We start from the raw sequence: 27,928 nt of genomic DNA on the forward strand, positions 1-27,928 counted from the left end.
ACGGTGCGGCAAATAAATGTTTAAAAAAAAAACGCCACACTTAAACACTTAAAACCCTGAGCAAAGGGCAATGAAACGTACGGACAATAACGTTATTAGCTGCGCATTTGTGGTCAAACTTGCTTGGAAGCTTACCTCTCAAATCCAATTTGGCGGATGGATTTCTCCCAGGCGGAACCTGCACGGAGAAAAAAAATGTTTAGGGAGTGTTTAGGAATATTAAGAATAAGCCAGATAACAACAAGGCGGGTTCTGGTTTGTACGCGGTAACGGTACGGGACGGGAGTGGGATGTAGGACCACACGATGCTAAGAACAGTAAAAAAAGGGAAAAATCAAAATAAAAAGTAAAAAAATTGCAATGATTGATTTAAAAAGGGGAAAATCTGGAGATTTAATATACATGTATAATCTTCATTTTAATTTGATCATGATTTACTTATTTGGGCCGCACAAAAATGAGGCGGCGGGCCAGATTTGGCCCCCGGGCCGCCACTTTAACACCTGAGGGAAACTAAAGGTCAAAGGTCAAACCCTTGCCTGCTGTAAACAGTAACAGATGTCCAATCCATTTGAATCGGAAGGAGCGGCAGTGTAAGTAGTTGATGATCTGCTACTACTGCCGACAATTGATTAATGATGGCACTGAAATTCCCCAAAAATATTCCTTCTCAAACAATTCCATTAAATTTGGACCTATACTACACATTAAAAATAATCCCAGTATGTGTTGTATATCGGTGCTTGTTTTGTATGCCTGGGGGATGATTTCCTGTACTTCATTGCGTCCCTGATCTGACCTTTCTAAATGTGGTATATTGACGCCCTTGACAAGCTTTCCTTCGCCGTTGGGCGTAAACAAGAAGCCTTCCTTCAAATTCAGCCGGTTCCTCCTCGAAATACTTCTATTTCCTCCCAACTAGTGGGTCAGCATGAAGTGGAGGAGGAGGATAGAGGAAACCCTCAGCAGATCCAGCTGCTTAGGCGGGTCATTCAATGGTCACCCACCGCCTTTTCCTCAACACTTACCCATCATTCCTATGTGCTGACTCAACGTGCTTTGTATTAGTGTGTGTGGGTGTGCGCATAATTGGAAATAGTGTAGAGTCTTGTGACTTGTCAACTGTCAATGACTTGGGTGGAGTTGACTTCGAGGAGGAGGGGCCAAGGAGGGTCTTATCATACCCCAACTGTCATAAATTTCACGTCATTTTTCTACTCCTTCAAAATGCTGTTTTGTTGAATTTCTCAATCTTGTTTATGTACAGTAATCCCTCGATTATCACGACTTAACTACTTTTTTCTGCTATCTGCTATTATGGATTACCTTTTGGGATATATTTATGGATATATTTATGGATTTATTGATTTTCTTTAAGTTCATAGAAATGTGAAAAAGAAAAATGTTAAATAAGGGTGACCCTATTTTATGATTTTTCAATTTTCGCGACTTCACTACTTCGCAATTTTTTATGCTTTTAATTTTTTCAAAATGTTTAAGTTTAGAAAAATGCAAAACTCCATTGCGAAACTTGCAAGTGGAAGCCACTCTTGCTACTTAAATACACGGATGAGTTTCTCAATAGTGCATTGGGAGTTAATTAGATAACAATGAGGGTGACGTAGCACAGTGGGTGACATCAAATCTATAATCAGGAGCAAAATGATTTGTTCAATTGATCCAGGTATTTAAAAAGGAGTAATGTGAGATAAAACTGAATTCAATGAGGGATTATGAGTATCCATCTTAATTTAAACATTCGGAAAAAAGAAAAACAAGTGTTAATTTAGAATGACTGACATTTGTTAATTACGTTGAGTAATCTCTTAATGGAGTTTTGTGCCTAGCTGGCATCCAAATAGACATTTTCATTAAGTCCCATTTGTGAGGGAAGAAGCACTTTTTACGGGCAGGAAGCTGCGCCATTAATCATCGCTTCAAAGTTGCGAACTACCAAAGGATTGCATTTGAAATTGAAAGATCTCACCGCCACAGATGTTTACATAATTAAGTGCAATTACTTTTTGTCATCCACTTCCATCCCCAAAAGTATGCCAAAACCGAAAAACAAAAGCAGGAAGAAGACCTAGACAAAAGCGCCATTAGAAAAAAAATCCAAGGCTCTAAAGATGATGCTCACTAAAAAGAAAACTAAAATTCTTAAAGAGATCTTAAGACACACAAAAAAATTAAAAACAGCCCGAAAACTGGAGATGATCTGTTCAAAGACCCCTGAAACTTAAGAGGCCATGAAAAAGGCACATTTTAAATCCAGAACATAATAACCAACAAACACTAAATCAAAGACACAAAACACAAACAGAATAAAAGTGTAACCAAAGAAATACGATAAACCAAAAATCTGAGAGAAAAAAAATGATACCCAAGGTAACTGCAGGGGAAAAAAAGGCTGAAAATAAGACACTCAAAAAGACAGAGCAGATCATTTAAACCCCACCAGTTACTTTGCTTTCTCTTTCTCCTGCAAATGTGTCAATGTTTTTGGATGGTGCTTCTACTGGAGATACTTACAGTTGAAATCTGGGTTGATGGAGCTGCCGGCCAGGAGGCTGTTGACCGTAATCTGATAGATGATGTGCAGCAGCAGGAAGGACAAACTGGTAAAACACAGTGACTGCAGTAGACGCCCAGTGTAGCCTATGGACAAAACACAAAACAAAACAAAATGTTATTTTTCATTTGTCGTAAAATTACCCACATTATAAAAATCTATTTCATCCCAAAAGATTTTTTTTCAACACACCTTCTAATTGACTGAAGGACCAAACCAGACATTCCTTTGGGTTGGAAATAAATGTTTTGTGGCATTTTCCTGTTTTCTGACACACTTTTAACCAAAAAAATAAGTGTAAAGTCTCCCTTCCATAAAATAAGCCCCCCTCTGATCAAGATAACGGTCTTTTTTAATGACCTTACCAAGACTCCAATCCAAGAAAACTGCCCCAGCTGTTGCACATGTGTGCACCTTTATAGCAATTGTTGCCATGGAGACAGCAGGCAACAATGGGAACTCCTTTGCTGGAGATCCTGGGACTGGTTTTTGATGCGAGCAGGTTTAAGTATTATTTGGTGTTGTGTGTGGAAAAAAAATAAAATCTCTCCATCGCTTTACGACATTAACTGCTCTCCTCCGACCTGACGGTGGACTTTTACGATCCCCCGTCTCAGGTATAGCGCTACTGGCTGGGATTTGATCAAATCTGCTGGATGGCGGCAGGCGCGTTAAAACTGAGCGCAATTAGCGTTAATTTCCCCACTGGATTCCCCGGGCGGTCGCAAAGCCTGGAAAAAGAAGGCTTGTAAACGCGGAGACGTGGGTTGTTCATTCTAAAAAGGCTCAATTGGTGCAAAGAAGCAACTTGGCTTTTTGGCTGGAGATCTTTTTGGCCATGTTTTGGTCAATGGCCGCGGTTAGCTTAGGGTAGGGGTATCCAGACTTTTTTATCTGGTGGACACTTAGAGAAAAATCTATTTTTAAGCAGGGGATTGGAATAAGATGAAAAAAAAGGTTTTTTTTTATAAATGATTTGGTTTTTTTATGTTAAGTAAATCATCAACCGCCATTGATGGTAATATAGGTATAAAGATATTGTAAAAATATACGTGTATGTGTCGTCACAGATTCACCCAAAAAGACAGGCCCCTCAAAACATTTTTGATGTATTTTTGCAGGATTAAAAAAAAAGTGAAGCTAAAAATAGCTAATTTTAACATGATGTTCTATAGAGAGAAAAAGTAGTAGTTATAGATAGTTTCTCTTTTTGTTTCCCAAAAAAATATTAAGAGTTAAAACCAATCCAAATCTTCAATCAAAAATTTTTGGGTGGGTCAAACCTGAATGAGGAAAAAAAACATAAAATGATATATATCAATGAGAGTTATTTCATAAGGGACAGTAAATATTAATAAACAAATTCATATTTGTTAGTCGAGGCACGTTTCTTGTTTGTCAATCTGGAATAAATGATGACGATTCTAGCCTTAAAAAACCCTGTGTCAGGCTTTTTGGGTTTTTTCTTTGCGCTACCACAAAAGCAAGAAATATCCAGTTCAATGCCACGCTTTGGCTTGTCATCTTTCTTTTCACCAAAATGTTTGTGTACTCTCAGACTTTTGCTGATAGTGACATTCCACAACAAATAAGTTCAAAACTACATGCAGTGCGCCCAAATCTAATTGATGAATAATGCCATTATATGGGTGGGGGTACTTCATGTTTTGACATTATTCCTAGATGGCTAAACATTCCTCTCTCTCTCTTTTGACTCTTTAACTATTGATGAGCATATAAGTGGTCCACTCTAGATGAGCGTCTCCACTTCCTGATTGTTATTTCAGCTGTGGACGGCGTGGCCGCTGCGGACGCTGCCCCCCAAATGCATTTTTATATTATTGAGAGCCGCGGGTGCTTTCTGGCGTGGTGAGAGGTGTTCTCCTGGGTGACCGCAACCAAAAACCGCCAGCGCAAAAGAAACCTCAGCGTTTGTTTGAAATTCATAGGCGTTAAAAGTTAAGGAATGTTGGAGTTGAGGAGAAAAATCGGGAATGATGAACAAATGCCAAACATATTCTTACTTGGCCCTTCCGATTAAAGCCAAAAAAGCTTTTACACTCCTTTTTTTCATTTGATAACCACAATCCAATACAGGTCATTCAGATTTGGGATTTTTTTTTTGTAGTCTGAAACTTTTATTGCAGATTGGATTCACTGTTATATATTTTTTTTTGTCAATGACACTGTCTTGCTGGTCTGCATAGTTATTTTTTTCCTAATATGAAGTGAAAGTGTTAAGGTGTATTCTTCAAATGATTAGTTTTTGCCATTTATATTAGCCTAGACAAAATTAGTCTTTCCATTTTTGCATCTTACCCTGCATGGTGGTACATGTAGGCTCGGGGAAGAGGGGAATAAGCAGGAGGTAGATGAGGTAGATGAGGGAGAGGACGTTGTACCTGAAGAGACAAGCTGACGGGGAAAAAAAGAAGAAAAGTGTTGGCAAGAGGTCACCAACTCTGTGAGCATACATTTTATGTTAAAATGGAAATATATGCAATATAATATGTATATATACACACACATAAATATATATATATACATACATACATACATATACACATATATACATATATATACATACATATACACATATATACATACATATACACATACATATATACACATACATACATACACACACATATATGCATATACATACCTACATACATACACACACATATGCATATACATACCTACATGTATACACATACATACACGTACTCATATATACACATACACATATATACACATTATATCTACATGTGTACATGAGAATACCGAGTATTAATCAGCGTACATATAAATCCCATTGGGATAACATAACGGCTCCATTGCAGCTGAGTAACTAAAAGCAAAATACATATATGGCCTTTATCAGGCATAAAAATCCTATCGTCCCGGGCGTCTTCCTTTTGGACACACGTTCTATTTTGCTGAAGTTATGCGCGGAGTCAGGTTCTCTTCCTTTGTGCAATAAAATCAACAAGCACTTCTTTGACAAGCCTAAAAAAATGTCACTTTTTAAGTTTGTATTTATCTTTGCCTACTCAATGGTGCCATTCAGCAACATTGACCAAGGCTCCGCCCACATGAGCGCTCTTACACTCAAAGCTTAATCTAATTATTAGGAATATAGGTAACGGGCAATAGGCGGTATTTATCTGCAGACGCTTGACCACATGCTTCCCGTCTGCCGTTGGTGAGTCACAGCCGGGGATCTATAAAAAAATAATAAGCATCTTTTGTTTTCATATATCACATGAAGCAAAAGAGAAAAAGTTGAATCGAGCTTTTGTCTCTGGTCGTCTTTTAAAAAGCCGCAAAAGGCAGCCAGAAAAACCACAAAGAAGTCAGACTTTGGGCCCAGAAACATAAACGGGGTGTTAAGGAGGTGCAGTGCAGCACCGCAGGCGATAAGTGAGGAATTTGAAACGGGCTAAAGACTTTTTTTAAAGAGAAGCATATGAAGTCACCCCTTGGCACATTTTGACTTGACTTTCTTCTATTCAATCACACATCATTTGTTTTTGATAAACTTGTACTTAAAAAAAAAAAAGTTTGATCTGTTCTACTTTTTTGGTTTTAAACATGTATCACGCTTACATGGCGAATGCCAACTTCAACACTGACATCCAGTTTATTATTATAATTTGATATTATTGTAATTATTATTAAATATATTATATTATTATATTATAATCCAGTATTAGCAAGATCATTGGAGTGGATTTAGCAACTTTTCTTTACTTATCTTCATAATGGATTCATTATCTGATCTGCTTATCCTCACAAAGCTTGCGGGGGTGCTGGAGCCTATCCTAGCCAATGACATACAGAGGGTGGGGTACACTCGGAACCGGTTTCAAGCCAATCGGAGGATACAGATAGACAAAATATCGACAAAACAAAAGCACAGTTGCAAATTTTCTTGAAATAAATATAAAAAAAATAGCCCGAGGCAAAACTAGTGAGCATGATGATGCTCTTCTGAGTTATTAGTTGACTTCAGAGTTGCATATCAGAATTTCAATTTAAAAAAAGGGAAAACATTTTGCACAATTTTAGCACCCATGGACTGTGTGTACGTTTGCGTGTGTAACAACACCCTGGTGGCAAACAGCTGTGGTGGCTGTTGTACAATTGTGTACACAAGGAGTCTGTAACTGTGCAGTATCAAAAGAGGTGATGCTAGACGGCCGACGCGCAGACAGGAGCGTTAAAAAGCCAATATACGTAACAAAATCGGCAGTTGTGGGAATTGCCGGGCGGGTGATAGTGGACGGGAAGGAAGTGGCAGGTGTTTGAGTCCCAGAAAGAAAAACATCTGCTGCGCTCAGTCGTCACTCTGAGGGGCCCCCCGACTGACTTTGGTGACTTTTTATCTCTTGGCTGCAAACCTGCTGGACACTGACTATTTTTTTCGCCCCTTTTTTGTGCAAAAAGTTGCGTTTTGGTCATTTAGCCAGTCGCCATTATTGCTGAGGTCAATCGTGGTGTTCAATTTCTTTCCATGTTTTAATTGACGGGCATGCAAACGGGCGACAAGAGCTCAACCGACGACAGCCGGCGGTATCCTCGCCACGACGTCCCGCACTACGCATTCCAATTGACTTCCTGTGGGCGGCGACGTACAGGAGTGCTTTTTTTTGCACTCCCAGAAAGCTATAAATTATTTAAAAGCTATGCTTACGATAAAAGGCAAGTCAATTCTCTCGCTGGCGAGCCGCATTATTAATTCATGGTGTTAAAACGGCTTTCCGCCAATTAATGGAGCCCATGCATGACCTGGCGATGGCTTCCGGAAACAACGGCGCGGTGATGCTAGTGCATTATTGCTGGGCTTACATTTAAAAAAAGATAGAAAAAAAACACTTGAGACTGTGGTGGTACGCTTTCGCATTTGTGGCTTGACCACAAAATGGTCGCTTAAACACCTGAAAGTAAACAGCATTTCATTGATGCGGACCACCGTGACCACAAGGCAAGTGAAGCTCATTGAGAAGTAGTCAAAAAGGCCGAAAGGTTTGATAACTGTCAGATAGGAAAAATAACCAAATAAGTAGTATAAAGTAGTTTGAATATGTTCTTTTTTGTCTCAATTTCAAATGACAGGCTTGTTATGGCCCATAGGTTTCCCGTAGAAAGGGAGCCAGGAGGTCGTAGTACATTTTGTACTTGTTTTTTCCTTTTAAATACAAGTTTCAATGTACTGCAAACTTGTTTGTGAGTGACTCAATTGGATTGTGTATGAATTAACGTTCCCAGTCACGCGACGCCTTGATAAATAAACATGCATCAATCTGCGGACATCTTAGTGGAATTTTCAACATGACCTCTGACCCGCCTGACAGATTTAAGCCCTGACCTTGCGTCCTTTATTTTAGCGGCTGTCATTTGCACGTAAAAAAGTGACAAAGTTCCTTTTCCCCATAAAGCCTAGAAGACAACATTACTCCCTTGAATGGATAATTTAAAGTCTCGCAAATATTATGATGTTGAATTATTTTAGATTTAAGAACGAGAAGATTTTAATATAACATTCAAAATCTATCTTTAATTGCTGCTGGGGGTAAATACTGTATGGATATGCTAAGGTTATTTTCTTTCAATGCAGTGCCTCATATTAGTCACTGATAATTTGTCATTTTGATGCAGGCAGGGTGGAAAAATGTTACACTTAATGTGACTGGTTTTCTATTTCCTTATATTTCCCTGTGAATGACGGGCGACCAATCCGGGGTGGTGTGTTCCTTTCGCCCATTAACAGCCAGGATTTGCGCCAGCTGTCCATGTTATTAACAGATTTAACATAGTCAAAAATAGATGGCTGAATGACTCGGCCAAAGGTTGGGATAAAATGTGGCGTCATTAAAATGTTGCATTCAAAGCTGCTTTTGGAGAAAAATGACCATTTTCTTATTACCTTTATATGACTCAAGATTAGTGCTTATGTTAAGAAAGCAACATGAATAAAGCCAAAGTGGCTCCTAAAGTAAAAAAAAATAACCCTTTACTGAGATAAGTAACATTTAAAGGCTCCTTGTAGAATAAATTTAAAATATTCATTACATTAATTGGCCAGTGATACTGTACATACTATGAATTTTAAACAAATGTAGTGTTTACGGGTCATAACATTCATTGTAATGTTATTAATTCAGCTTTTATCAATATTTAACTGTTGTATCATTTAATTTAATAGTAAAACAATCATATTGAAGAAAAATAAAGGCTTGGCGTCCACATAGATGCATTTTAAGTGATGAAGGCCCAATATAATGCCCACGAAATTAGACAATATATTTTCAAGTGCAATATTCACAATAAAAGGAATAATCTGAATGTAAATTAGCGTTCAGCATTAATTCCAGAGTTATTTTGGGTGATTTTAGTGGAAGTACAGTATAAACAAGGTGGTGACGTCACACGCCACCCATCTCCATGCTGGAATGAAAATGCGACGTTTTTGGGAAGAAGAAATGAATTAAAAACTCACCGGCCGCAAGGCAGGCTGGCAGCAGCAGCCTGAAGACCAGTCCGCATACGACTTCCGAGGCCATAGTTCCTCCGGCAACCAACAAGTAGCAAGTTTCGCTGGTTCTCGGTCGTCAGAGCCTTCCTGGCATCGCCTTGCCCCGAAAATTGTGTCAAATTCCGGCTGCTGTAACGGCTGTGCGCGCCTCCTCATCAGTCGGTTGTGGCCGGACGAGACACCTGAACGCCGGCTTGCTTGTCCAAAGCGGCGAGACGAGGCGACTTCCACACTTCATTATCACAGTCCAAAACAGGCAACTCATGCCCCCCAACAAAAATCAAAAACAAAAAGACATTTTTTCCCCTGAACGTCGAAATTAAGTCATGTTGGCCACTCAGGTGGGCGAATACTCGTGCAAGAACGCTGACGAAAAGAATCAACAAGTTAACCCGTAGTGTATTAAACAAAAAAAGGCTTTTCGTCAATATGCCAAAGTGCTGCCGTTATTTTTCTTTTAAAAAAGGTGAAATTCAACCTTGTCTAACTCGTAGTGCCTCTCCGAGTGGATTTTAACACTTTTCAGTCGGAGCGTCCCACGCGTGGGCTGTGCGCATCTTATCAGGAAAGCAACTTGTGATTGACATCTGTACCTGCCAATCAGAAGACGTCTCTTAGTAACGAGCTCAACCTTTTATTAAAATTGGCTGGAAGGGGGCGGGCCTGTAGACGAACGCTGCTGGTCACCCTAATACTTCATTTTGTACCTTACATAAATTATATTTTCGCAATGCATGTTTACAATAATCAGCAATCAATGTTTGTACATTTGAAATTCAAATTCCCAAATCATTCAACACGCACAATTTAAAGATCTGTCTGCTTTCAAAAGGCAACAGTGCCTCTAAACGGTTTAAAATGGTATTACAAAAGGAAATGCTCATTGGATTGAATTGAACGCTTTTATTGTCATTATACAAGTTTAATGAGATTTGAAGCTTCACCACCAAGGGCACAAATAATAACATCAACAAACAAACAAAAGAACAGATAAAAAATAACAGTCACCAATAAATAAGTAATAAATGAATAAGTAGTCTACATGAATAAGTAGTTACAAAAGTGACTAAAGTGGTTAACAGCCTGTGGAGTTTTAGTGCAGAACTTGAGTTGAGGATGGCGACAGTTCTTAGGGAAAAAACTTTGAGTTTGTTTGTCTTGGCTGTTATGGTCCTATTGCGCCTGCCAGGCAGGGAGGGTGGTCGTATGTGATTTATTATTCATTCAGCGCTTAAGAGGGAGTTATTGAGCCACTCTCGGACCCAATGGAGCCCGTCTAGTTGAAACAGTGACGATGATTCAGCAACAAATGTGCCCTCTCCATTCCAAAAAAAATGAGCAAACTCAAATTTAATTCACAAAGAGAGTAGGGTCCAAATGTTTCTTTTTCTCGGTAATGATGTTTTGTTTCTAGTCTGTTTTTAGTTAAAAAACAAAACTAGACTATAACTTGGCATCTGCATAGGTCAACGTCACATTTGGGTGATGTAATATTGGGTAGAAAACTGTGGCTCACAAATGATCGTAGGGATGAAGTCAAATAAAACTAAGTACAGATATGAATCACTGCAAATAATGAGTGGTGACTTCCAAATGCACATCTAATTGAATTACACACTTAAACATTTCCAGTGCAGAACACACACACACACACGTCTATCTTGTATGCTGTACATTAGTTATAATGTAATTTAAATCGGAAACCAAGTTTGTCAAACTAAAGTTTACCGCTGAGGCTGCAAATTTACTAATTGACACAGTCCATAGCAGAAGCTTACCTAGCATTTAAAAGGTGCAGTTCACATACACTGCTTTTTTTTGTACATGTTGTTGTTGTTGTGCTTGGATTGTCCGCTAGTGCGCGCTGGTGTGCCGGAGAGTGACGTAAGCCAGATTTAAAGATGGCCCCCTCCGTAGCTGCACTTCCACTTTTACGTTGTTGTTATTGTTGTTGTTTTATGTTGTTTCTAGTCATTAAATGCACTGCTACTCAACTTGTAAATGAACCGTGTTTCAAAGCCATCATCAATGACAGTTGGCCACAATTTGTTAGGTGAGTTCATGGATTATTTAGTTTATTTCCTTGTTTTGCTGCTTTGTTAAGATTATTTTTTGCTTACGTTTATAACAAAGACCTGTTGGACGACATTGGGTATTATTACCTAAAGCGAAATTAGTATTAGTAACGATATTTATTTTTTATGTTTTTAACTGATTATTTTTATCAATTTCTACAAATAAATTTAAAAAAGCCTAGGTTCATATGTTCAGGAGCCACTATCTCCTTTTCAAATATATTTTTAAAATATATTGAGAGGAAGTGAAAAAGGTAACAGTCAAAAAACAAACATAATACAAATTACTTGGGGTAATAACTCATTTTAAATAGCAAAACGAACAATATTATACATCTATTATCCATTGTATATTTCAGGACACGCCCTCGGCCTCACGAGTACACAAAAGCATCCGAATTCCCGCGGTCGTGGGACTGGAGGAACGTCGATGGGCAGAATTACGTGAGCGTCACCAGGAACCAGCACATCCCGCAGTATTGCGGTTCCTGCTGGGCTATGGGAGCCACCAGTGCTTTGGCCGGTAACCGTGGTGACGACAAGACGGAGACGTGACGAGACGCTCACTTTTTTTGTCCTTTTCACTCTAGACCGCATCAACATTAAGCGCGGGGGTGTGTGGCCCTTAGCGTACCTGTCGGTCCAGAACGTCATCGACTGCGGGCGAGCGGGCTCGTGTTACGGGGGCGATGACCTGGGGGTCTACGCCTACGCGCATAAGACGGGGATACCGGATGAGACCTGTAACAACTACCAAGCTAAAAACCAGAGTATGCTATGCCTCACTTACCCATTAGGGGGCCAAAATTCATCTCAGAATTCATAATCTTAATATTATTAAATACCTCTTAACTCAAACTGATGCTAAATTTGTCGTGTTAAAAAAAAAGCGTGGCCCTGATTATTGTATTCTTTTCTGTTTACTTGTTGTTACGCAGAATTCAGAATCCGAATATTAACAAATAGCTCTAAAGTGATCTTTAGACTGGCCATGATGGTCTTATTCATTCATGGTTATTTGTTGCTAGGCAGATTTTACATATTTATCTTTAAAATCCAAACATAAAATACCATATGTTGGCTGCATCTTTCCCTCTTGAAAAATGCTTGTAAAGTGTAAAATGTAACTAAAAAAAACTGACACTAAGTTTCACAAACACACAAATACTCGCATTGCACAGGCCTTATTTAACATGTTATTCCGTCTTGTTACAAAATTAAAATTTGTCATTTCAGAGTGCGAAGAGTTCAACCAGTGCGGCTCGTGCGCTTCTACGGACTCGTGCAACGTGATAAGGAACTACACGACATGGAAAGTGGACGATTACGGCAGAGTGTCCGGGATCGAGCACATGAAAGCAGAGATTTACATCAACGGGCCAATCAGGTGACTTACCACTAGAAGCCAGAAGAGGGAAACAAAGTGCTGAAAACATCTTCTCTTTCTTGTGTCCAGTTGTTCTCTGATGGCCACCAAAGGCCTGGAGGAGTACTCGGGGGGCCTCTTTCACGAGTTCCACCCACTTTCGCTGCCCAATCACATCGTGTCCGTGGCCGGCTGGGGCGTCGCGGAAGACGGCGTGGAATTCTGGATCGTTCGGAACTCTTGGGGAGAGTTTTGGGTGGGTTTCCTGCACACAAAAAATGGCCAGTCAGACACAAGTTACTCAATGGGTGGCTTTGACGGCCAATCTGGTTTAAGTGGATCGTTTGAATTTGTTTTTGTTGTTTTTCAGGGGGAACACGGCTGGGCCCAAATCGTCACCAGCGCCTTTAAAGGCGGCAAAGGCAACTGGTTCAATTTGGGGATTGAGAAGCGATGTGCATATGGAGATCCTATTGTTACGATTTAGACAGTTATTTGTATTATTATGTGGTGTAAAGAAAATAACTTGTGTTTTCCCCAATGAATTTTGTTATCGGAGTCTATTTTCTGATACACTCAAGCGGAATTGAATTTTAATCATGTTGGGATTTGCTATGATCAGGGAAATACATTGTTTAATAAAGAGAACACTACCTAAATTTACACTTGCTTCTATTTTGGAATGTAGATCATAAAGTGAGGCAATTGTGAGGATGTTGTCACATGATTCTACATCATCCTTCCTCTTTTGAAGAATGTTGAGGGACTTTTTTAGAAAGTAATATGCGAGCATTTCAACTTTCAATTCGAATGTGAAGACAATGAAAAAAAAAGCGTGTCTCGAAAACAACAGAGCTGCTTTTGTGGAGAAGTTGGTCACTTGAAAGACTGCTTTTGTCTCTTCCCACACACGCAAAAATGTTGTATTGCGAGTACTTGAAACCAAACATCTGGAAACCGCGGAGCCTCCGCCCACATTTTTGTATTTTAACCTCTCTCTCAAGCCCCTAAAATTGAATTTCCAACCTATTGACAGCAATAGAATGATCACTACCATCCCTCCCACTCCAAAGGGATTGGGCGCCTATGCAAATATATTACGATTATATCGTAAAGACGAGAGAAAATTTTAAAAATCCAAAAGACCGGTTGAGCTGGTAGTTTGCGCAGAAGCACGGGGCAGCAGAACCAGTCTGTGCGCAATTTTAATCCCATTAATCCCATTGGTCCATCTGTTGCCATCGCGTGGACAAAAGAGACGACGGGGGTTGACCAACTCATTGTAGCCTACTTTGCCTTCATTGGCTTTGACAGCACAAATTGCTGAGTGGAATGCAAATAAAGCATTGCACAATGACCTAGAAACCGGAAATGGCTTGCAAGTGCAAACGCAGCTTGACGTTTGGAGCGCCTCTCTCTCTCTCTCTCTCTCTCTTCACTCTCTCTCTTGCTCTCTCTCGACGTTCCATCTTTGTTTTTCTCCCCCACTTTTCCACACGACACCGTCGTCTGACGCCATCGTGAGTGCCACCGAGCGGGCTTTTCTTGGAAAGGAGAGGAAAACAATGAGAAGCGGAGGAGGAGGATAAAAAGATGCCTAATGGGCCGCTCCATCATTTTGTGAGGAGGAGGGGGAGGCGGCCATGTCCAGGTTCGGCGGCAGATGGCCGCTGGCCAGCCTGCTGCTTTTGCTGGCGCTGTTCCTCGGCGGCGCCTTCTTCTTCTGCGAGTATCTTATTTACTTCCCCGCCGTTCTCAAGTGCGGTTGGCCGCGCGTGGAGCGCCCGCGCGGCGGAGGCGGCGTGGTGGAGGGTGGGCCTCCGGATTCGCCACCCCTCCGAGCCATGGTGCTGTCCGACACGCACCTGCTGGGGGCCGTCGGCGGACACTGGTTCGACAAACTGAGGAGGTAAGACGGCGGTAATGGACTGTGGACGGGATGCCATCGAGCGGGGGTGCTTTGCGCATGCGCAGGGAATGGCAGATGGAGCGCGCCTTCCAGACTGCCCTGTGGTTCCTCCAACCTGAAGTGGTCTTCATCCTGGGAGATATCTTCGATGAGGGAAAGTGGAGCTCGCAGAAGGTGAGGGATTCAAATTTTTTTGGGCCGAGATTGAGGTCAAAATGGGATTTTGGGTCCGTGGCGCTGCCAGGTTTCCCAGTTTAAGTGAACTGGACGTCCACTGTGGTCAATGGCCCATATTTGTGTTATTTTTTGATTATCTTACACAAATAAGTGTTGTGTTCAAAAAAAGTTTCTCCAAAAATCAAGAAATAACATTAAACCAAATAAATGTTGTTTCCCGAGCAGAATTGGGAAGACGACGTGCGGCGCTTCAACAAGATGTTTCGCCACTCAGGGGACACAGAGCTGGTGGTCCTGGTTGGGAATCACGATATCGGCTTCCATTACGAGTAAGGCCGCATTTGCTTACTTCTGTGATTTGTAGTCATGCAAATTCATGAAAATCCTATCCTGAATTAGAACAAAGTGTGCCAAATGGACCTATTTTTTGCACTTACTCAAATGAAAACATTGAAATCCGTACATCTGCCATTGTAGCATTTCTCTTGTGTGTGTCGCCCCCTGCAGGATGGACTGGTTCAAGCTGCAACGCTTCGAGAAGGTCTTCAACGCCTCCTCCACCAGAATGATGACCAAGAACGGCATCAAGTGAGGCGTCCATCGTTTTCCATGAGAAAAACTTCATACGGACAGCAGTTGACGTGCGTCTTTTTCTAGTTTCCTGCTGGTGAACAGCGTGGCGCTGCATGGCGACGGTTGCCCCATCTGCCAATCCGTGGAGAAGGAGCTGGCCAGAATTTCCGGGGACCTCGACTGTTCTCTTCAGGTAAGTTGGGCACAAGGAAGTCCAGCAGAACCCAACCAAAATCAATGCAATCTTCTTTGCAGAATTCAGCAGAGGGTTGCGAGGATGCACATGTTTACCCTCCTACAGCACCCATTATCCTCCAGGTATCAATTTTTGTTTTTAAAAATACTTCAAATTGTTATTTTTGAACTTTCCAATTGTCGGTGCAGCATTACCCGCTATACAGAGTTAGCGACGCAGGCTGCACAGGTGAGGACGCTGCGCCGCCAGAAGAGCGAAAACTTTTGTTCAGGGAGAAGTACGACGTGCTGTCCAAGGAAGCCTCCCAGAAGGTGAGGATCGCTCTCAAATTCTCATTGAAAAGATGACAAGGACGATGAGATTTTTAGTTTTTTGGGCATCCCCAGCTGCTGCAGTGGTTTAAGCCCCGCCTGATTCTGAGTGGCCACACCCACAGCGGCTGCGAGGTCCTCCATGACAACAAGTACCCGGAGGTCAGCGTGCCGTCATTTAGCTGGAGGAATAGGAACAATCCCAGCTTCATCCTGGTGGGTGTCCACCTCCTCTTCCTCAAATTGTTCACTAATAGGTTGCATTGCTTCTTTGCAAAAAAATATTGGAGTTCAACATTGGTAAAATGCTCATTAACGTATCAACTTTCAAAATTTGGAACTACAATAGTCACAATATAAACAATTATCTACAAAATTTTGACTAAAAAAGTGACTTAATTATCATTAAGATTGATTTTTCTTCAATTAACACCTTTTTTTACTGTAGCTCTACTTTTAATACCCTAAATCATAAATCCATTTAAATATACATTTAAAAAATAACTTTAGTTACTTTTATAATATGAATGATGTGTACCAGGATACAATTCTGCGCTAGTTTCACGACAGTATTTTTTGATGGCAACATTTACTCTAGACAACAACAAAAACTGACAATATTGAACATATTCAGTGAGTTTAGCATCAAATAACAGTTCCAAGACGAAAATACTGTGAACAAGAGCTTTTTCCCCACGTGTTTTCCCATCTTTTAGTCATTCTATTAACGATGCTAACCCATTAGCATGTGTGCAATCACATTAAGTGGCCCTTTAAATGGTCCGTTACTCCCCCCCACCTGTCTCCCCTTACTCTTTCCAAAAGGTGTCCGTTTCACCGGGGAGCTACGCGCTATCCAAATGTTTCTTACCGGAGGAGAGCACCGTCATCGGCGTATATAGCTTGGTCGGCGCCTGCTCCATGCTGCTCGTCGTGGCGCACTGCTTGTGGATGAAGGGCCTGATGCAGTGCCTCAGCCTAGTGGGAAAGCACAAGTCTATTTGAAAACTACATTACCCATCACCCTTCGCGCTCTGATGCCGGAAGCGGTGTCGCCCTGGACGTTCCCAAAGAAAGAATGAATGGTCTTTTTTGGGTTTTATCTGAACGTTTTACAAAGCAAAAAAGTTCATTTTCAAATATTTTTTTATGATTTTAAACGTGTTATTTCGGTGACGTGGGTTATCGTTTGAATATATCAACAAGTTTTACAAGAGACAAGTCTTTCAATTAGAATTAACTGGGAGTATCCAATAACACAAAACTGACTTTTAAGCACTTTGCCTCGTTTCTGGGCTTCAAGAAACATTTTTAAGATGATCACCACTGTTAATTGTATATTTCAAGTGTCGGACATGCTTTGATGTAATTCACTGTAAACTGGAAAATCTGTGTGTAATAGTAAATCATCTTTCACCTGACTGGAGTTTTATGGTAAAACTGCTTGATTACACAATGTACACTATCATGCATTTTATGGTCTTAAACGACCACACTTCATTAAACAGGATCTCTTTTGAAGAAATGTTATGCCATATTGATGGGGCTTAATCTTTGCACTTGTTTCAGCAAAATAATTCCACAGTTTGAAGGAATTTCATACGTGCAATTTGTTAGCGTCAAATAGAATTTGGAACCAAACATGATTAGAATATAATATAAACATAAGTCATTTAGCACTTCATATTTCTGGGGTCAACAATTTCCAAACTATAAAAGTTCAAATGTGACATTCAGTGTTAAATAGCTTTGAACAAATCTTAATAACGCTTAGGACACAGATTATACTCTTATAAATAAAGCAAAAATAAAAAGAACCTCCTCTAATGTGCCTCTTTATTTTAAATAAAAATAAAAATGTCATTTCATCGTCCCCAGCAGTCCAAGACGACTGTGTGTGTATATGTGTGTGTAGGGAGAATACGTTTGTGTATGTGTGTGTGTGTAGTGTAGGAGAACAAAAGGCTGATGTTGACTTCTTTTTGGAGTTTTTTTGTACAAGGAAAAGAGCTCGTCTTGTTGGGTGCTGCTCACACATTCATAGTGCCTGTGCCTATATCGCATATGGCTCCCATAGGACCCCCACCAGCCCACCCCACCCCCAAACATGACCAATATTGCACACGCTCATTTATTCATCTCCATTCTAGACATGCTTTCCTATGTGTGTATGTATACATATTCAGCGTATACATACATAGGTATGTACACCTAGGCACACACATAATTAAACATGTATAATTGTACATATATATTTATATAGACCTATAAATTTACATGTACATACATTTATAAAATTCTTTTTCCCGCACATTCATACACGCACGCGCAACACACAACGCGTGTGTGGGTCTATGTACACAAGATCTTGCACTCACTTAAAAAATAAAAGGAAAAATGTTGGTTCCTATGAAAACAACACCAGGTTGTAAATTTGGACACTTTCAATAGATTCCCAATGTGTATTTTTTTTTTTTAAAGCTGTGAAATTAATTATAGTCATCATCATCGTCATCATCATACAATTAAACAAGAGGGCAACATAAAAATCCCTCCCAAGAAATAAAATCAAATAAAAAGGCAATGGTGCTGCAACATGTGGTCCTTACTGCAGGTAAGTGGTTAATTTGCATAATGTATATTTTCAGGATCCTTTCCCTAGTTTTGTTTTTGTTTCATTTTTCAATAAACAGCAGTTTATTTTTGATTTTTTTTACAAACCAGAAAAAACTAAACTCTACAGAGAAAGTTCCCTCCAACCACACCCTTCGTGCAGTCTCCCCATTTTGTTGCCAACAAAAAAAAATAAAACCCCGATGAAAGGGGGGGAAGGGGGATGGGGAGGGGGGTGTTTTTGACATCAAGCTGTACAGCGCGGTCGAAAAACATTACTTACATCTGAGCTCGTTTTTTGTTTTTTGTTGTTGTCGTTTTTTTTGTATATTTTTTTTGTTTTTTTTTACAGGTACAGCCATAATCAAGGCACAAAGATCTACAAGTAGATTTGTTGTTTTTTTTTCTTTTCAATTGAACTTGTACAAAATAATATTACACTTTACAGTCTGTACAGGGGAATTCCACCTTGCACAGTGTACAAGAAAAAAAATGAGGGTCAAGGGGGGCAAAACAAAAAAGAAAAAAGAAAAGGAATACATTTTCAACTCCCCTTCCCCGCAGTTAAAAGGATGGTATGCGTGTTTAGGTGTGTGCGTGTGCTGGGTGGGGGGGATCCGAGTCTGCGGAGGGGGCGGGGCTAAAGTGCACGTAGCAGCGGTGGCGGCGGCGGTGGGGGCTCCTTCCGGTGGGGAACAAAATCCTTCCCCATTTTTCGTCAACGTGCATCCCGTCTCTCTTTTCTCTCGGTCCGCAAAGCGTTTTCTTTTCCGTGTTTCTTTGTTTGTACCCCCCCTTAAAAAAATGACGGGTTAATAAATATCGCATTGATGCTACATTGTGTGTTCCTCTTGGGGTGGTGGGGGGGGGGGATAATTCAAATCATCTAGGAAGGGGGGAAAAAGGAACCTGATGCAAAGTGCATTTATCGCTTCACTCGCACGCGCACTCTACACTGAGGTCCTGTGGGGGGGTCTTCATGTATCCGAAAAAGAGAGGGGTAGAAGGGGAGTGGGGGGGGCAAAGAAATATCGGAGGTAGCCAGAAGCCTAGTGGAATGACAAAAAATAAAAAAAAGGGGGAAAAAACCATCAAAGGAATCAATTGAATCTTCTCGTCGCAGAGGTTTCAACCCCCCCTCAAAAAAAAAGCCAAAGAAAAAGAGGAGGAGAATTTGACACACTTCAGTAGTACTTGATGGTCCTCGGGAGGAGGCGGGAGGTCTCATCACAAGAGTTCGTACTGCCGTAGGTGCATTCTCTGGATGATGTCCCGGCAGTCGTTGAAAACCCGCCGGATGTTCTCCGTGTCCACGGCGCAGGTGAAGTGCGGGTAGCAATAGTGGCGACCGTCGCCGCTCGCCGTGCTGATCCGCTGAGGAGGGGAAACAAATGTGATTGTCACTTGAAAAAGGTCAAATTTAGGGTCATGGTGGAGGAGAAAAGGGGTGGTAGATTACTTTAACATTGCAGTAGTCTAGAGAAATTTAGACTGAGTTTGAAAAAAGGGACATTGTTGCGTGTGTGCGTAACATGACCACAGGAGGGCAGTACTTCGCAGAGAAGTGAAAGAAGAATATTATGTCTTTTTTTCAGTTGATAGTCGATATAACTTGTTTTTTGGCCGGCTACAAAGTGCTCGTGTTATATTTTTTGTTGGACAAGAAACTTAATGATGCTTTTGAGAGTTAAATAAGGCAAATTGATGCTTATTTGGGTTAGCATATTCTAGTGTAAATTAGCATTAAGATAGCAGGAGTGTTAGCATATTGTAGTCCTTTTCCTTATGTGTTACTGTGCAGTTAAGTGTGACAAATTTCCTGGGTTTCTATTAAATAAACTCTCTAATTTCATAAAATCTGTTGACCATCTTTAAAAGGAAATCCATCTCTCATTGGCTAATTTTGAGCATTGAAGGGAGATTGCTTGATTCATAACTCCTTTTCCAGTTCAAATAAATACACATTTTTCACATCCCCCAGTTTTACCAAATCAAAACATGTCTACTTACAAGAAACTCGTCTCGGATGAAGAATTTTGCTCTCGTCACTCTCGGGTCCTCGCCGGGTTCTGGAGTTGCTGGAGCGAAAACAGACTGTTAGTTAACGTGCGGAAGGAACGTTGGCCGCCACGGTCGCTATCGACTCAACGCCACCTTCATTTGGTATGGTGTAGCGGGCGTATTCGGGGAAGTAGTCTTCGATTTTGGATTTTCCCGCTAACACTTTCTCGGCCAGCATGTCTTGCTTGTTGAGGAAGAGGATGACGGAGATGGTGCGTAACCACCTGTTTCAAAGTCAGCCCACGGCGTGAGCAAAAAGGACGGCGGCGAAGGGAGAATAACTTGCACTCGCCTGTTATTCCAAATACTGCGGAAGAGGTCCAGGGCTTCCCGTAGCCGATTGGTGTTGTTGTCTTCCCTTATTACCATGTTGTAGCTGCTGCTCGCCACCACGAAGATGATGGCCGTGACGTCTGTGGAGGGGGACAACCGTGACGTGAGCCAAGAATGGGAAAGCCGGGCGCTAGCTGTGCAACTCACCGTTAAAGCACTGGATCCACTTTCTCCTCTCGTCCCGCTGACCACCGACATCGAACATGCTGCGAGAAGAAACGAGTTATGAGGAGCTCAAAAAGTCACAACACTCAAGTAGCAATGACATTTTTTTGTTTCTTATATCACCCATTTACAATTGATTATACAATGATGCAAAGGGAAATAATAAATAAGTGGTAGTCAACATAATACGTAGTAGTCAAAACAATAAGTAGTAGTTAATATTATAAACAAGTAGTAGTCAACATGAATAAGTGGTCACATAAATAAGTAGGTAGTTACATAAATAGGTAGGTAATACATAAATAAGTAGGTAACAGCACGTAAATAAATAGGTGGGTATTTAATACTATAATGAGTAGTTATCACGAGCAGTTGACTTGTGTTGTTTGGCCGGACTTACTGAAAGTTAACTTTATCTACTTGGAACCTGGTCTCGAAAATCCCTGAAGTTAACACTCGGCATCGTAGCAGGTCCTGAAAAATAAAAGATGGCGTCAAGGCACAAAAACCAAGAAGAAACGGCGAGTTAGCGCGTGCGGCGAAAACCTACTTGGTCTGTTGGCGTGTAGTCGCTCTGTCTTACTGAGTCAATTCTGTCCAAGAAACTGCAAAAACAAGATAAAAGGAAAACATTTTTCAATGATACAAAGAGATAACTTTTTATTGACCAATAGTTGTTTTATCAAGATAAGACCTTTAGATCATTTCAACAAGGCGAGGCCTCTGAAGCCATTGTTTCCCATCATGCATTTGGGAATCAAATTGGCATATTTGACAGGCAGGGAGGGGATGCAGAAGTGCCTATTGTCCACAAGGGGGCAGCGCTGCTCACTTTGTGCTATTTTTGGTTCCCCCTCCCCTCTCCAGATGGAGTGATTACATAAAGCAAGACTGTGTTCAGATGATAGCATAGGACGCTAACGTCAAGAGCCTAGCTTAGGACACAAGAGGCCAAACCCAGACTGGATGGTGTCCAACATACGGGCATGTTTCCCCCAAAAGTATACAATCACCCAAATAAGCATTTACTTTCATTTGAATGTTAATAAAACAACAAACAAGCGACAATTCAAAAGCAATACTAACACAGGACACTTGAAATGTTAGCTTCTCTTTTTCTAAAACATCAAATCGTGTTTTTTCAAAACCCATTGAAGGGCAAAAGACTATTAAATGTGACAAAAGAACACTATTTAAAGGGGAAGTTACTATTTTTGATCATTTAAACTAGTTTGATTAGTGTTTTGGTACTGGTCTTTCCCAGACAGAAACCAGTATGAGCTGGATTCCTTGGCATTCACTGCCATCGACAAAACACAATATGTCCAATCCATTTCGACTGTAAGGGCTGGAGGCCATCAAATGATTGGACATTGTCATCATAGCTAATTTCCCTGCCAGCCTTTAATGAGTCCCCTTTAAAAGATTAATACGTAGACTTTTTAAAAACAGCTTTTAAGTTAGCAGCCACTTAAAAAAACACTTGGCAGAGTCAATCTTGACAAAACTGAAGTATCATGTTACCATCACATGCATCCATGGTTGAAAGAAAACCTCTTATATGGGTGTTCTACTATATATATGTCACTATACTATATTGGTAGTTGTTGTAGCCCTTAAGCTTGAACCAAAAAAAAAGGATTGGGGTGAAACGGAGCACTTTGTACTTGAGCAAATACTGTAAGTGAGCGCCACTAAAAACAATTAGGACTGTAACACTCCATGTGTTCATTTGGTAATTGGCTTGACTTTTTGCAAATAGAGCGGCGTCTTTAATTAGCAGCGCGCGCCGAGGTCCGATCAATAGTTTCCATATTTTGAAGCGGCATGGGCCGGAAGCAAAATGGACTCTTTCACTTTAGCCTCTCCCCCGTTGTCGGGCGGGCGGGCGGGCCAACAATTTGCCGGGAGCGCCGTCACATGGACGGACGGCGAGAGAGAGAAAGAGAGAGCGCCTTGTCATGAACAATGTCTTTTGAACTAACACGAGATGAAAAGTTTTTTTTCGTATCGGCGTGACTACAACAATTTGAAATGTGGGGAAAATGTTGGCCACCGGAGATGATTTGCGAGGAAGTTCTTTTTTTTTAAACTCATTTAGACTGTGCTAGATGTCCAATCCATTCTGACCGGGAAATGCTAGCAATCCATGATCACCTTTAATGGTTTATAACGGTTCTAGATGTCCAATCAAGTCCAATTTTGAGGTCTTCTCATCTAATACATTGATCAAAAATACTTTCTATACAGTTCTGTTTAAAAAATTAAATAAATACAATTGATCAAATGCAATTAAATGGTGTTAGCATATCATTTCAGCAAAGCGGTCCAAATGCTATCACATTGCCATGCTAATACAGATGCTAATGGAGATAGCGCACTAGTAGGCTGCAGTCCAAATTTTTAATGCAATTCGCTTGTTTTGCGATCATAGTTGTCATGAAAATAAGATTAAAACAATTAGTATGAGCAATATTACTTTCAGGGGAGTCAACAGGTCCATTCATCAATGACCTCATTTAATACGCCACCAGATCCAAATGTTACAATGAGCACAATAATAAACATCTGGCCAACTTACATAGAAGCCATATACACTACGCACCGTGATAAACTGGTGTAAGCAATCGAGACAGCGAGCATATTGTCCGGCGGGCGGGCGGGCGGGCCGGCCCGGCCCACGGAAAGATCTCCGAGCGAGCAGAAACATTTCCGTACGGACGAGATAGATCGCCAAACGAAACCGATCCATCAGCAACTCGGTGGACGCGGTCTAAAAATAGCAGCGGCGGAACGGAGGCACTCCAGAAAGTCAAACCAAATCGGGTGTAAACAAAAAGCGGCTGTTCAATGTCAAGGCCGCCACGTTCCGGCCTTCCTCGTTGCCAAGCCCCAAGGCATCACATGCTAGTGAGCTTTGCGCTGGTCAATATCCTGCTTAAAATAGAGGAAAACGCTCTTGTGGAGAATAAAAAAAACTAAAAAAATCAATGATGACGAGGCCGTGCCCAAAAAGAGAAGAAAAAAATAAAGCGGGTAAAAATAGAGCCGCCCAGACAATCGAGAGATGCTTTTAAAATGGCCACCACAATGTTTAGGCAATGGAATATAAATTGAGTCAAAATTGATTGGCATTATAGTTAATAATGATTATTCATTTTTTATTATAATTAATCTATACATTTCTGCTCTGATTGTTAAACAATTTATAATCAATTTCTTGAAAACGTGGTGGCCCGCTAGGCTAATAAAGCACTGCATAATACCATAACATGAAAAATCAAGGACTCTGCGGGCTATTTTTAGGAGACCATAAATTCGACAAACGTCAGAAATTAGTCTACAAATTCCGAAACCAGTCTAAAAAAATACTTTCCCTAGCTTGCCAGTAAAAAAATGACTTTAAACATAACTTTTTAAGACCACTCAAAAGTCATTTTTGGCCCAATCCGGCATCCAATATAGTTAATAAAACAATTTTCCCCCCAATTTCATTCCCATATCCACCCGAGGCTGTGCAAACAACGTCTGCTATTGCAGCCATCGTCCTGCGAGAGGCACAGTTACTCCCACTACGACAAGTCGGCAGCAATAGCAGCAACACGCTGACCCTGCCTGCTTTTAGCAGCTGGGTTCCTATGGCAACCCCGGTCGGTCCATACCACTCGTCGCCCCCTATCTCCACAGGCCGCTCCGAAGGCATCCTGCCGGTGCCGCTTGGGAACCCAACGGGACCGTTCTTTGAAATACGGCGACCATTTAAAAGCCTCGTTGCGTTTGTTTACTCCGTCAACAAAATTCAACGGTCAGAGTGACCCGCTGCCGGCCGGGCCAGTGACTTGAACTCATTAGCGGCCCGTGATGGCGAGCGATAGCGCTATCAAATCACAGTCAATGGCACTGAAATATGATCTCGCAAGGAACATTCGCATCAGAATGTAGTCAACACGTAATTGAACGTTATCAGTAAACGTGACCTAATTGTCCGAAATGAGACTTTGGCACTGTTTTGGCTTTCAACAAAGCTGGAAACGGGCTAAGTGTGGTTGCCAGGTTGAGGCACTCCCCTAAAAAATGTCAATTTTTAATAGATAAATCAAGTTTAATGTAACCCTCACTGCTTAGGTCCAGAAAATACACTTATCAAAAGAAAAAAATAGTTCAGAATGAGGTTTTCAAGAAAACCAGGGCAAAGAAAATGCTAATTAAGTTAGCATCCAATCTATATGTGCTAGGAAAAAACTAGAAGAAAACTTTACGCATCTTAAATGCTGTCAATGTTTTGAATTAATGATTAGTTACGATGTTGATTATTAACATGGGTCCATATGATTAAAAAAAACATGATACAAATGAGGGGATTAAAGCCTTAATGCTCCCAATTGTCTAAATATTGATCATCTCTTTGATGACGAGGGCGTGCCAATGATTTGAAGTAGCTTGCCATTAATCCCAGCAGATCAGGTAGACGAGACTAGGAGGTGATTTGAAGTGAGAGTGAGTGATTAAGGGGATAACGCTAATGGAATTATGCAAGCCACACCGCCCGCCACAATTGAAGTGGAAGGCTGGCAGCTTGCAGTGGATTTCTGACACACCAGAGCAATCATACAATCATCATGTGACCCCAATCTGGGACGCACGCGCAAGTCATTCCGACCTGTTGCTTCAATTTCACATAATTGTAGTCTGAACAAATCATGGAGGATCTGCAACAATTTATAAATTGTACCGCCCCCAAAAAATGTTTTAGATTTTATCAGACACCAAAAAAAAAACACAAACATGCAAAACCAAATACATAACATACACTTATAATACGTAAAATGAAGAAAACAATTACACATAAATATAGCCAAATCAACACAAGTTGCCCCAACTCTCACAGGCACTCCACAAATCACTGCCAAACATGTTATTCCTCATTTTGATTATTATTTATGAAAAAATCTGGAAGTTAGGGCCAAGATCAAAAGTCACAGGCCCCAAAAAAATATGATTTATAGTCAGAAAATATGATAATCCTTCTACAATCAACTGTATTGCTTATCAAGCACCCATAGTGGCCTGGTATCACTATTATGAGTATTAGTCAGTACACAAACCACATTTTCAGTTCATGTTTAAGGCAAAAAATGTTAATGTATAACTGAAGCCTAAACGTTCCCATAGGCTAGCAGAGACTAAAAGTCCCAGCCACTGAGTTGGAGCCGTGGATGCAAAGAAACCCCAGAGACCCAAAAGATATAAAAGCTTTCCATAAATAGCCGACTCTGACCTCCTTGGACCACATTCCACAAGAGGTCAAAGTTGAGTTGACTAAGGGAGGCGGGAGCGGGAAAGAGGATTGGTCGGCAGGGTGTGGCCGTAGCTAACAGCTAAATGCTAGCGCACAAACAATTCTGGTCATAAACGTTTATCTTGTCTTTGCTGTTTATTACGAATCCTTTGTTATGAATATTCGATGAAGCCACTACACTCAAATGTAGATTTAAATTTGGTGCAAGTTGAGTGATACTTTTCCCCCTGAAGAAAACAGACGTATCATATAAATACCATGACAAATGATATTTGATATTTTGCAGTCTTGTCGTTCCAAGGGCCCATTAAAGGCTCATGGCTGTCAATCATTTAGTGGTTTGGACTTTAAAAAGTTGATCTTGATATCTCAACCCGTGAGTGATGAGTGATTTAGCCAAGCCATTAAAGCACTGGTTCCAAAGTGGCGGCTCGGGGGCCAACTCTGGCCCAATGCATCAATTTGTGTGGCCCGGGAAAATAAATGATGGGTGCCGACTTTCCGTTTTAGGATCAAATTAAAATGAAGAGCCTATATGTATATTAAATTTCCTGATTTAAAAAAAGCTAAAATAAACATTGTTTTAGATCTATAAAAAACTAAATATTCAGGAATTTTTTTAACCCATTTATAAAAATTAAAATATCTAAATATATCTAAAATGGTCCAAGCCACGTGAAATAAAGTTGATGTAAAAGCGGCCCGCGAACCACCCCAAATCTGACACACTTGCATCAAACTGTCAAAAAAGCCCTCCCAAAATACACTAAATGCCCAACGCGTGACCCCAAAAAAACACCACCGTGCAAAAAAAAAAAAAAGTCTATCGAAACCACGCTAACCAGGAAGTCGAGTGGAAGTGGGGGGCCTTTTCATTTGGGTGGGAGAAAGTGAAAAAAGGGCGCTCTACTGGAGATGCATTGACTCGGAACGGAAATAAGAGTAGAGCGGGTCTGGAGGGTGGGCGGACCCTGGATGGGGCGGGCGCCTTAGTTTGCGCTTTGTGGTGGATCGGCACACATCAAACTGGCACAGAGGCGTTTTGTGTCTCACCTTCTGCTACTGACCTTCCCTTTGTTTACAGCGCATTGCCGGGATACTCCCTTTGATTCGGCTGCGCGCACGTGACCTGCTGCCACTTTCTGTTCTGCAGTACTGCTGCTGCTTGCTGCTGCTGCTTGCTGCTGCTCTGCTGCTGCTAAAAATAGCCTCCGCTTGCCCTGGCTCCACTGCTAGTTTACATAAGCTCGAAAGGGGAGGGGGCCGGGTGGCTATGGTGAAAGGGAGTGGAGATTGGGAGGGCTAGGGGGGCGGTGGGGGGTTTCACGACAGAATATGGGAGAGAGAGAGCAGGGTGGGGACTCTATGGACACCCATTCCACAATCTCTCCGAGCAGCGCCACCGCCGCTGTCCTCCGGCGGTCTGCGCCGTTCCACTCCCGGTCGACGGCGTTGTGTATTGTGTGTGTGTGTGTGAGAGAGTGTGTGTGCATGTGTGTGTGGAGTCCGACACATACATATCCACCATGAAGCGCTCGCGCTTGCTTGGCTTCCTCCCTCCCTCCCTCCTCGCCGTCCTTTAAAATGGAAGCACATTTTAACCCAAAAATAAAAATCTATTTTTAGCTGCTCTCTCTTTTGGCTTTATATAAACCCCAGCACCGTTCCTCGGGTACAAGATGAGGTGGACAAAAACTTGCAAGGGATGAAAAAGATCATTAAAAAGACGGGGAAAATAAA

At 41.2% G+C, this 27,928-nt stretch overlaps 4 protein-coding genes and 1 long non-coding RNA gene across 7 annotated transcripts in view; 2 read left to right on the forward strand and 3 right to left on the reverse strand.

The window, feature by feature from the left end:
* piezo2b (piezo-type mechanosensitive ion channel component 2b) overlaps window positions 1-9,689 on the reverse strand; it is a 35,049-nt gene extending 25,360 nt beyond the window's left edge. The window contains 4 exon segments of the mRNA XM_077723881.1: window positions 136-178; window positions 2,533-2,658; window positions 4,892-4,987; window positions 9,075-9,689. Of these exon segments, the coding sequence (XP_077580007.1) occupies window positions 136-178; window positions 2,533-2,658; window positions 4,892-4,987; window positions 9,075-9,138 (329 nt within the window). The 5' untranslated portion in view covers window positions 9,139-9,689.
* Window positions 9,690-10,990: 1,301 nt separating this feature from the next.
* LOC144201336 (cathepsin Z) lies at window positions 10,991-13,210 on the forward strand. Its single transcript, XM_077723879.1, has 6 exons — window positions 10,991-11,163; window positions 11,545-11,708; window positions 11,776-11,955; window positions 12,422-12,572; window positions 12,642-12,807; window positions 12,922-13,210. The coding sequence occupies exons 1-6, from the start codon at window positions 11,012-11,014 to the stop codon at window positions 13,036-13,038; spliced, it is 930 nt and encodes a 309-aa protein (XP_077580005.1). The 5' UTR covers window positions 10,991-11,011; the 3' UTR covers window positions 13,039-13,210.
* On the reverse strand, window positions 12,354-16,772 carry LOC144201340 (uncharacterized). Its single transcript, XR_013327316.1, has 2 exons — window positions 16,589-16,772; window positions 12,354-12,816 (listed from the first exon to the last, which is right to left on the reverse strand). It is a non-coding gene; the product is annotated as an uncharacterized LOC144201340 (long non-coding RNA).
* Window positions 13,841-17,138, forward strand: mppe1 (metallophosphoesterase 1). The gene is made up of 9 exons (XM_077723876.1): window positions 13,841-14,460; window positions 14,526-14,634; window positions 14,863-14,966; window positions 15,145-15,225; window positions 15,295-15,403; window positions 15,466-15,528; window positions 15,595-15,717; window positions 15,793-15,933; window positions 16,543-17,138. The coding sequence occupies exons 1-9, from the start codon at window positions 14,195-14,197 to the stop codon at window positions 16,720-16,722; spliced, it is 1,176 nt and encodes a 391-aa protein (XP_077580002.1). The 5' UTR covers window positions 13,841-14,194; the 3' UTR covers window positions 16,723-17,138.
* A 398-nt stretch (window positions 17,139-17,536) lies between these two features.
* LOC144201332 (guanine nucleotide-binding protein G(olf) subunit alpha) overlaps window positions 17,537-27,928 on the reverse strand; it is a 29,113-nt gene continuing 18,721 nt past the window's right edge. For all 3 annotated transcript variants that reach the window (XM_077723873.1, XM_077723875.1, XM_077723874.1), the window contains exons 6-12: window positions 21,440-21,494; window positions 21,290-21,363; window positions 20,872-20,930; window positions 20,684-20,804; window positions 20,485-20,615; window positions 20,341-20,408; window positions 17,537-19,704 (exon numbers count right to left, since the gene is read on the reverse strand). In XM_077723873.1, the coding sequence (XP_077579999.1) occupies window positions 19,558-19,704; window positions 20,341-20,408; window positions 20,485-20,615; window positions 20,684-20,804; window positions 20,872-20,930; window positions 21,290-21,363; window positions 21,440-21,494 (655 nt within the window). In that variant the 3' untranslated portion in view covers window positions 17,537-19,557. The remainder of the gene's footprint in view (window positions 19,705-20,340; window positions 20,409-20,484; window positions 20,616-20,683; window positions 20,805-20,871; window positions 20,931-21,289; window positions 21,364-21,439; window positions 21,495-27,928) is intronic.

The sequence above is a fragment of the Stigmatopora nigra genome, chromosome 9, assembly GCF_051989575.1.
Source record: "Stigmatopora nigra isolate UIUO_SnigA chromosome 9, RoL_Snig_1.1, whole genome shotgun sequence".
NCBI lineage: Eukaryota > Metazoa > Chordata > Actinopteri > Syngnathiformes > Syngnathidae > Stigmatopora > Stigmatopora nigra.

Excerpts from the sequence above, each read along its gene's own strand:
- LOC144201336 (XM_077723879.1), top strand. The coding sequence starts at position 11,012 with ATGGCCCCCTCCGTAGCTGCACTTCCACTTTTACGTTGTTGTTATTGT. Across the intron at positions 11,956-12,421 it reads CTACCAAGCTAAAAACCAGA|AGTGCGAAGAGTTCAACCAG; the intron begins GTATGCTATGCC and ends TTGTCATTTCAG. Across the intron at positions 12,808-12,921 it reads ACTCTTGGGGAGAGTTTTGG|GGGGAACACGGCTGGGCCCA; the intron begins GTGGGTTTCCTG and ends GTTGTTTTTCAG.
- mppe1 (XM_077723876.1), top strand. The coding sequence starts at position 14,195 with ATGTCCAGGTTCGGCGGCAGATGGCCGCTGGCCAGCCTGCTGCTTTTG. Across the intron at positions 15,226-15,294 it reads ATGACCAAGAACGGCATCAA|TTTCCTGCTGGTGAACAGCG; the intron begins GTGAGGCGTCCA and ends GTCTTTTTCTAG. Across the intron at positions 15,718-15,792 it reads CCAAGGAAGCCTCCCAGAAG|CTGCTGCAGTGGTTTAAGCC; the intron begins GTGAGGATCGCT and ends GGGCATCCCCAG.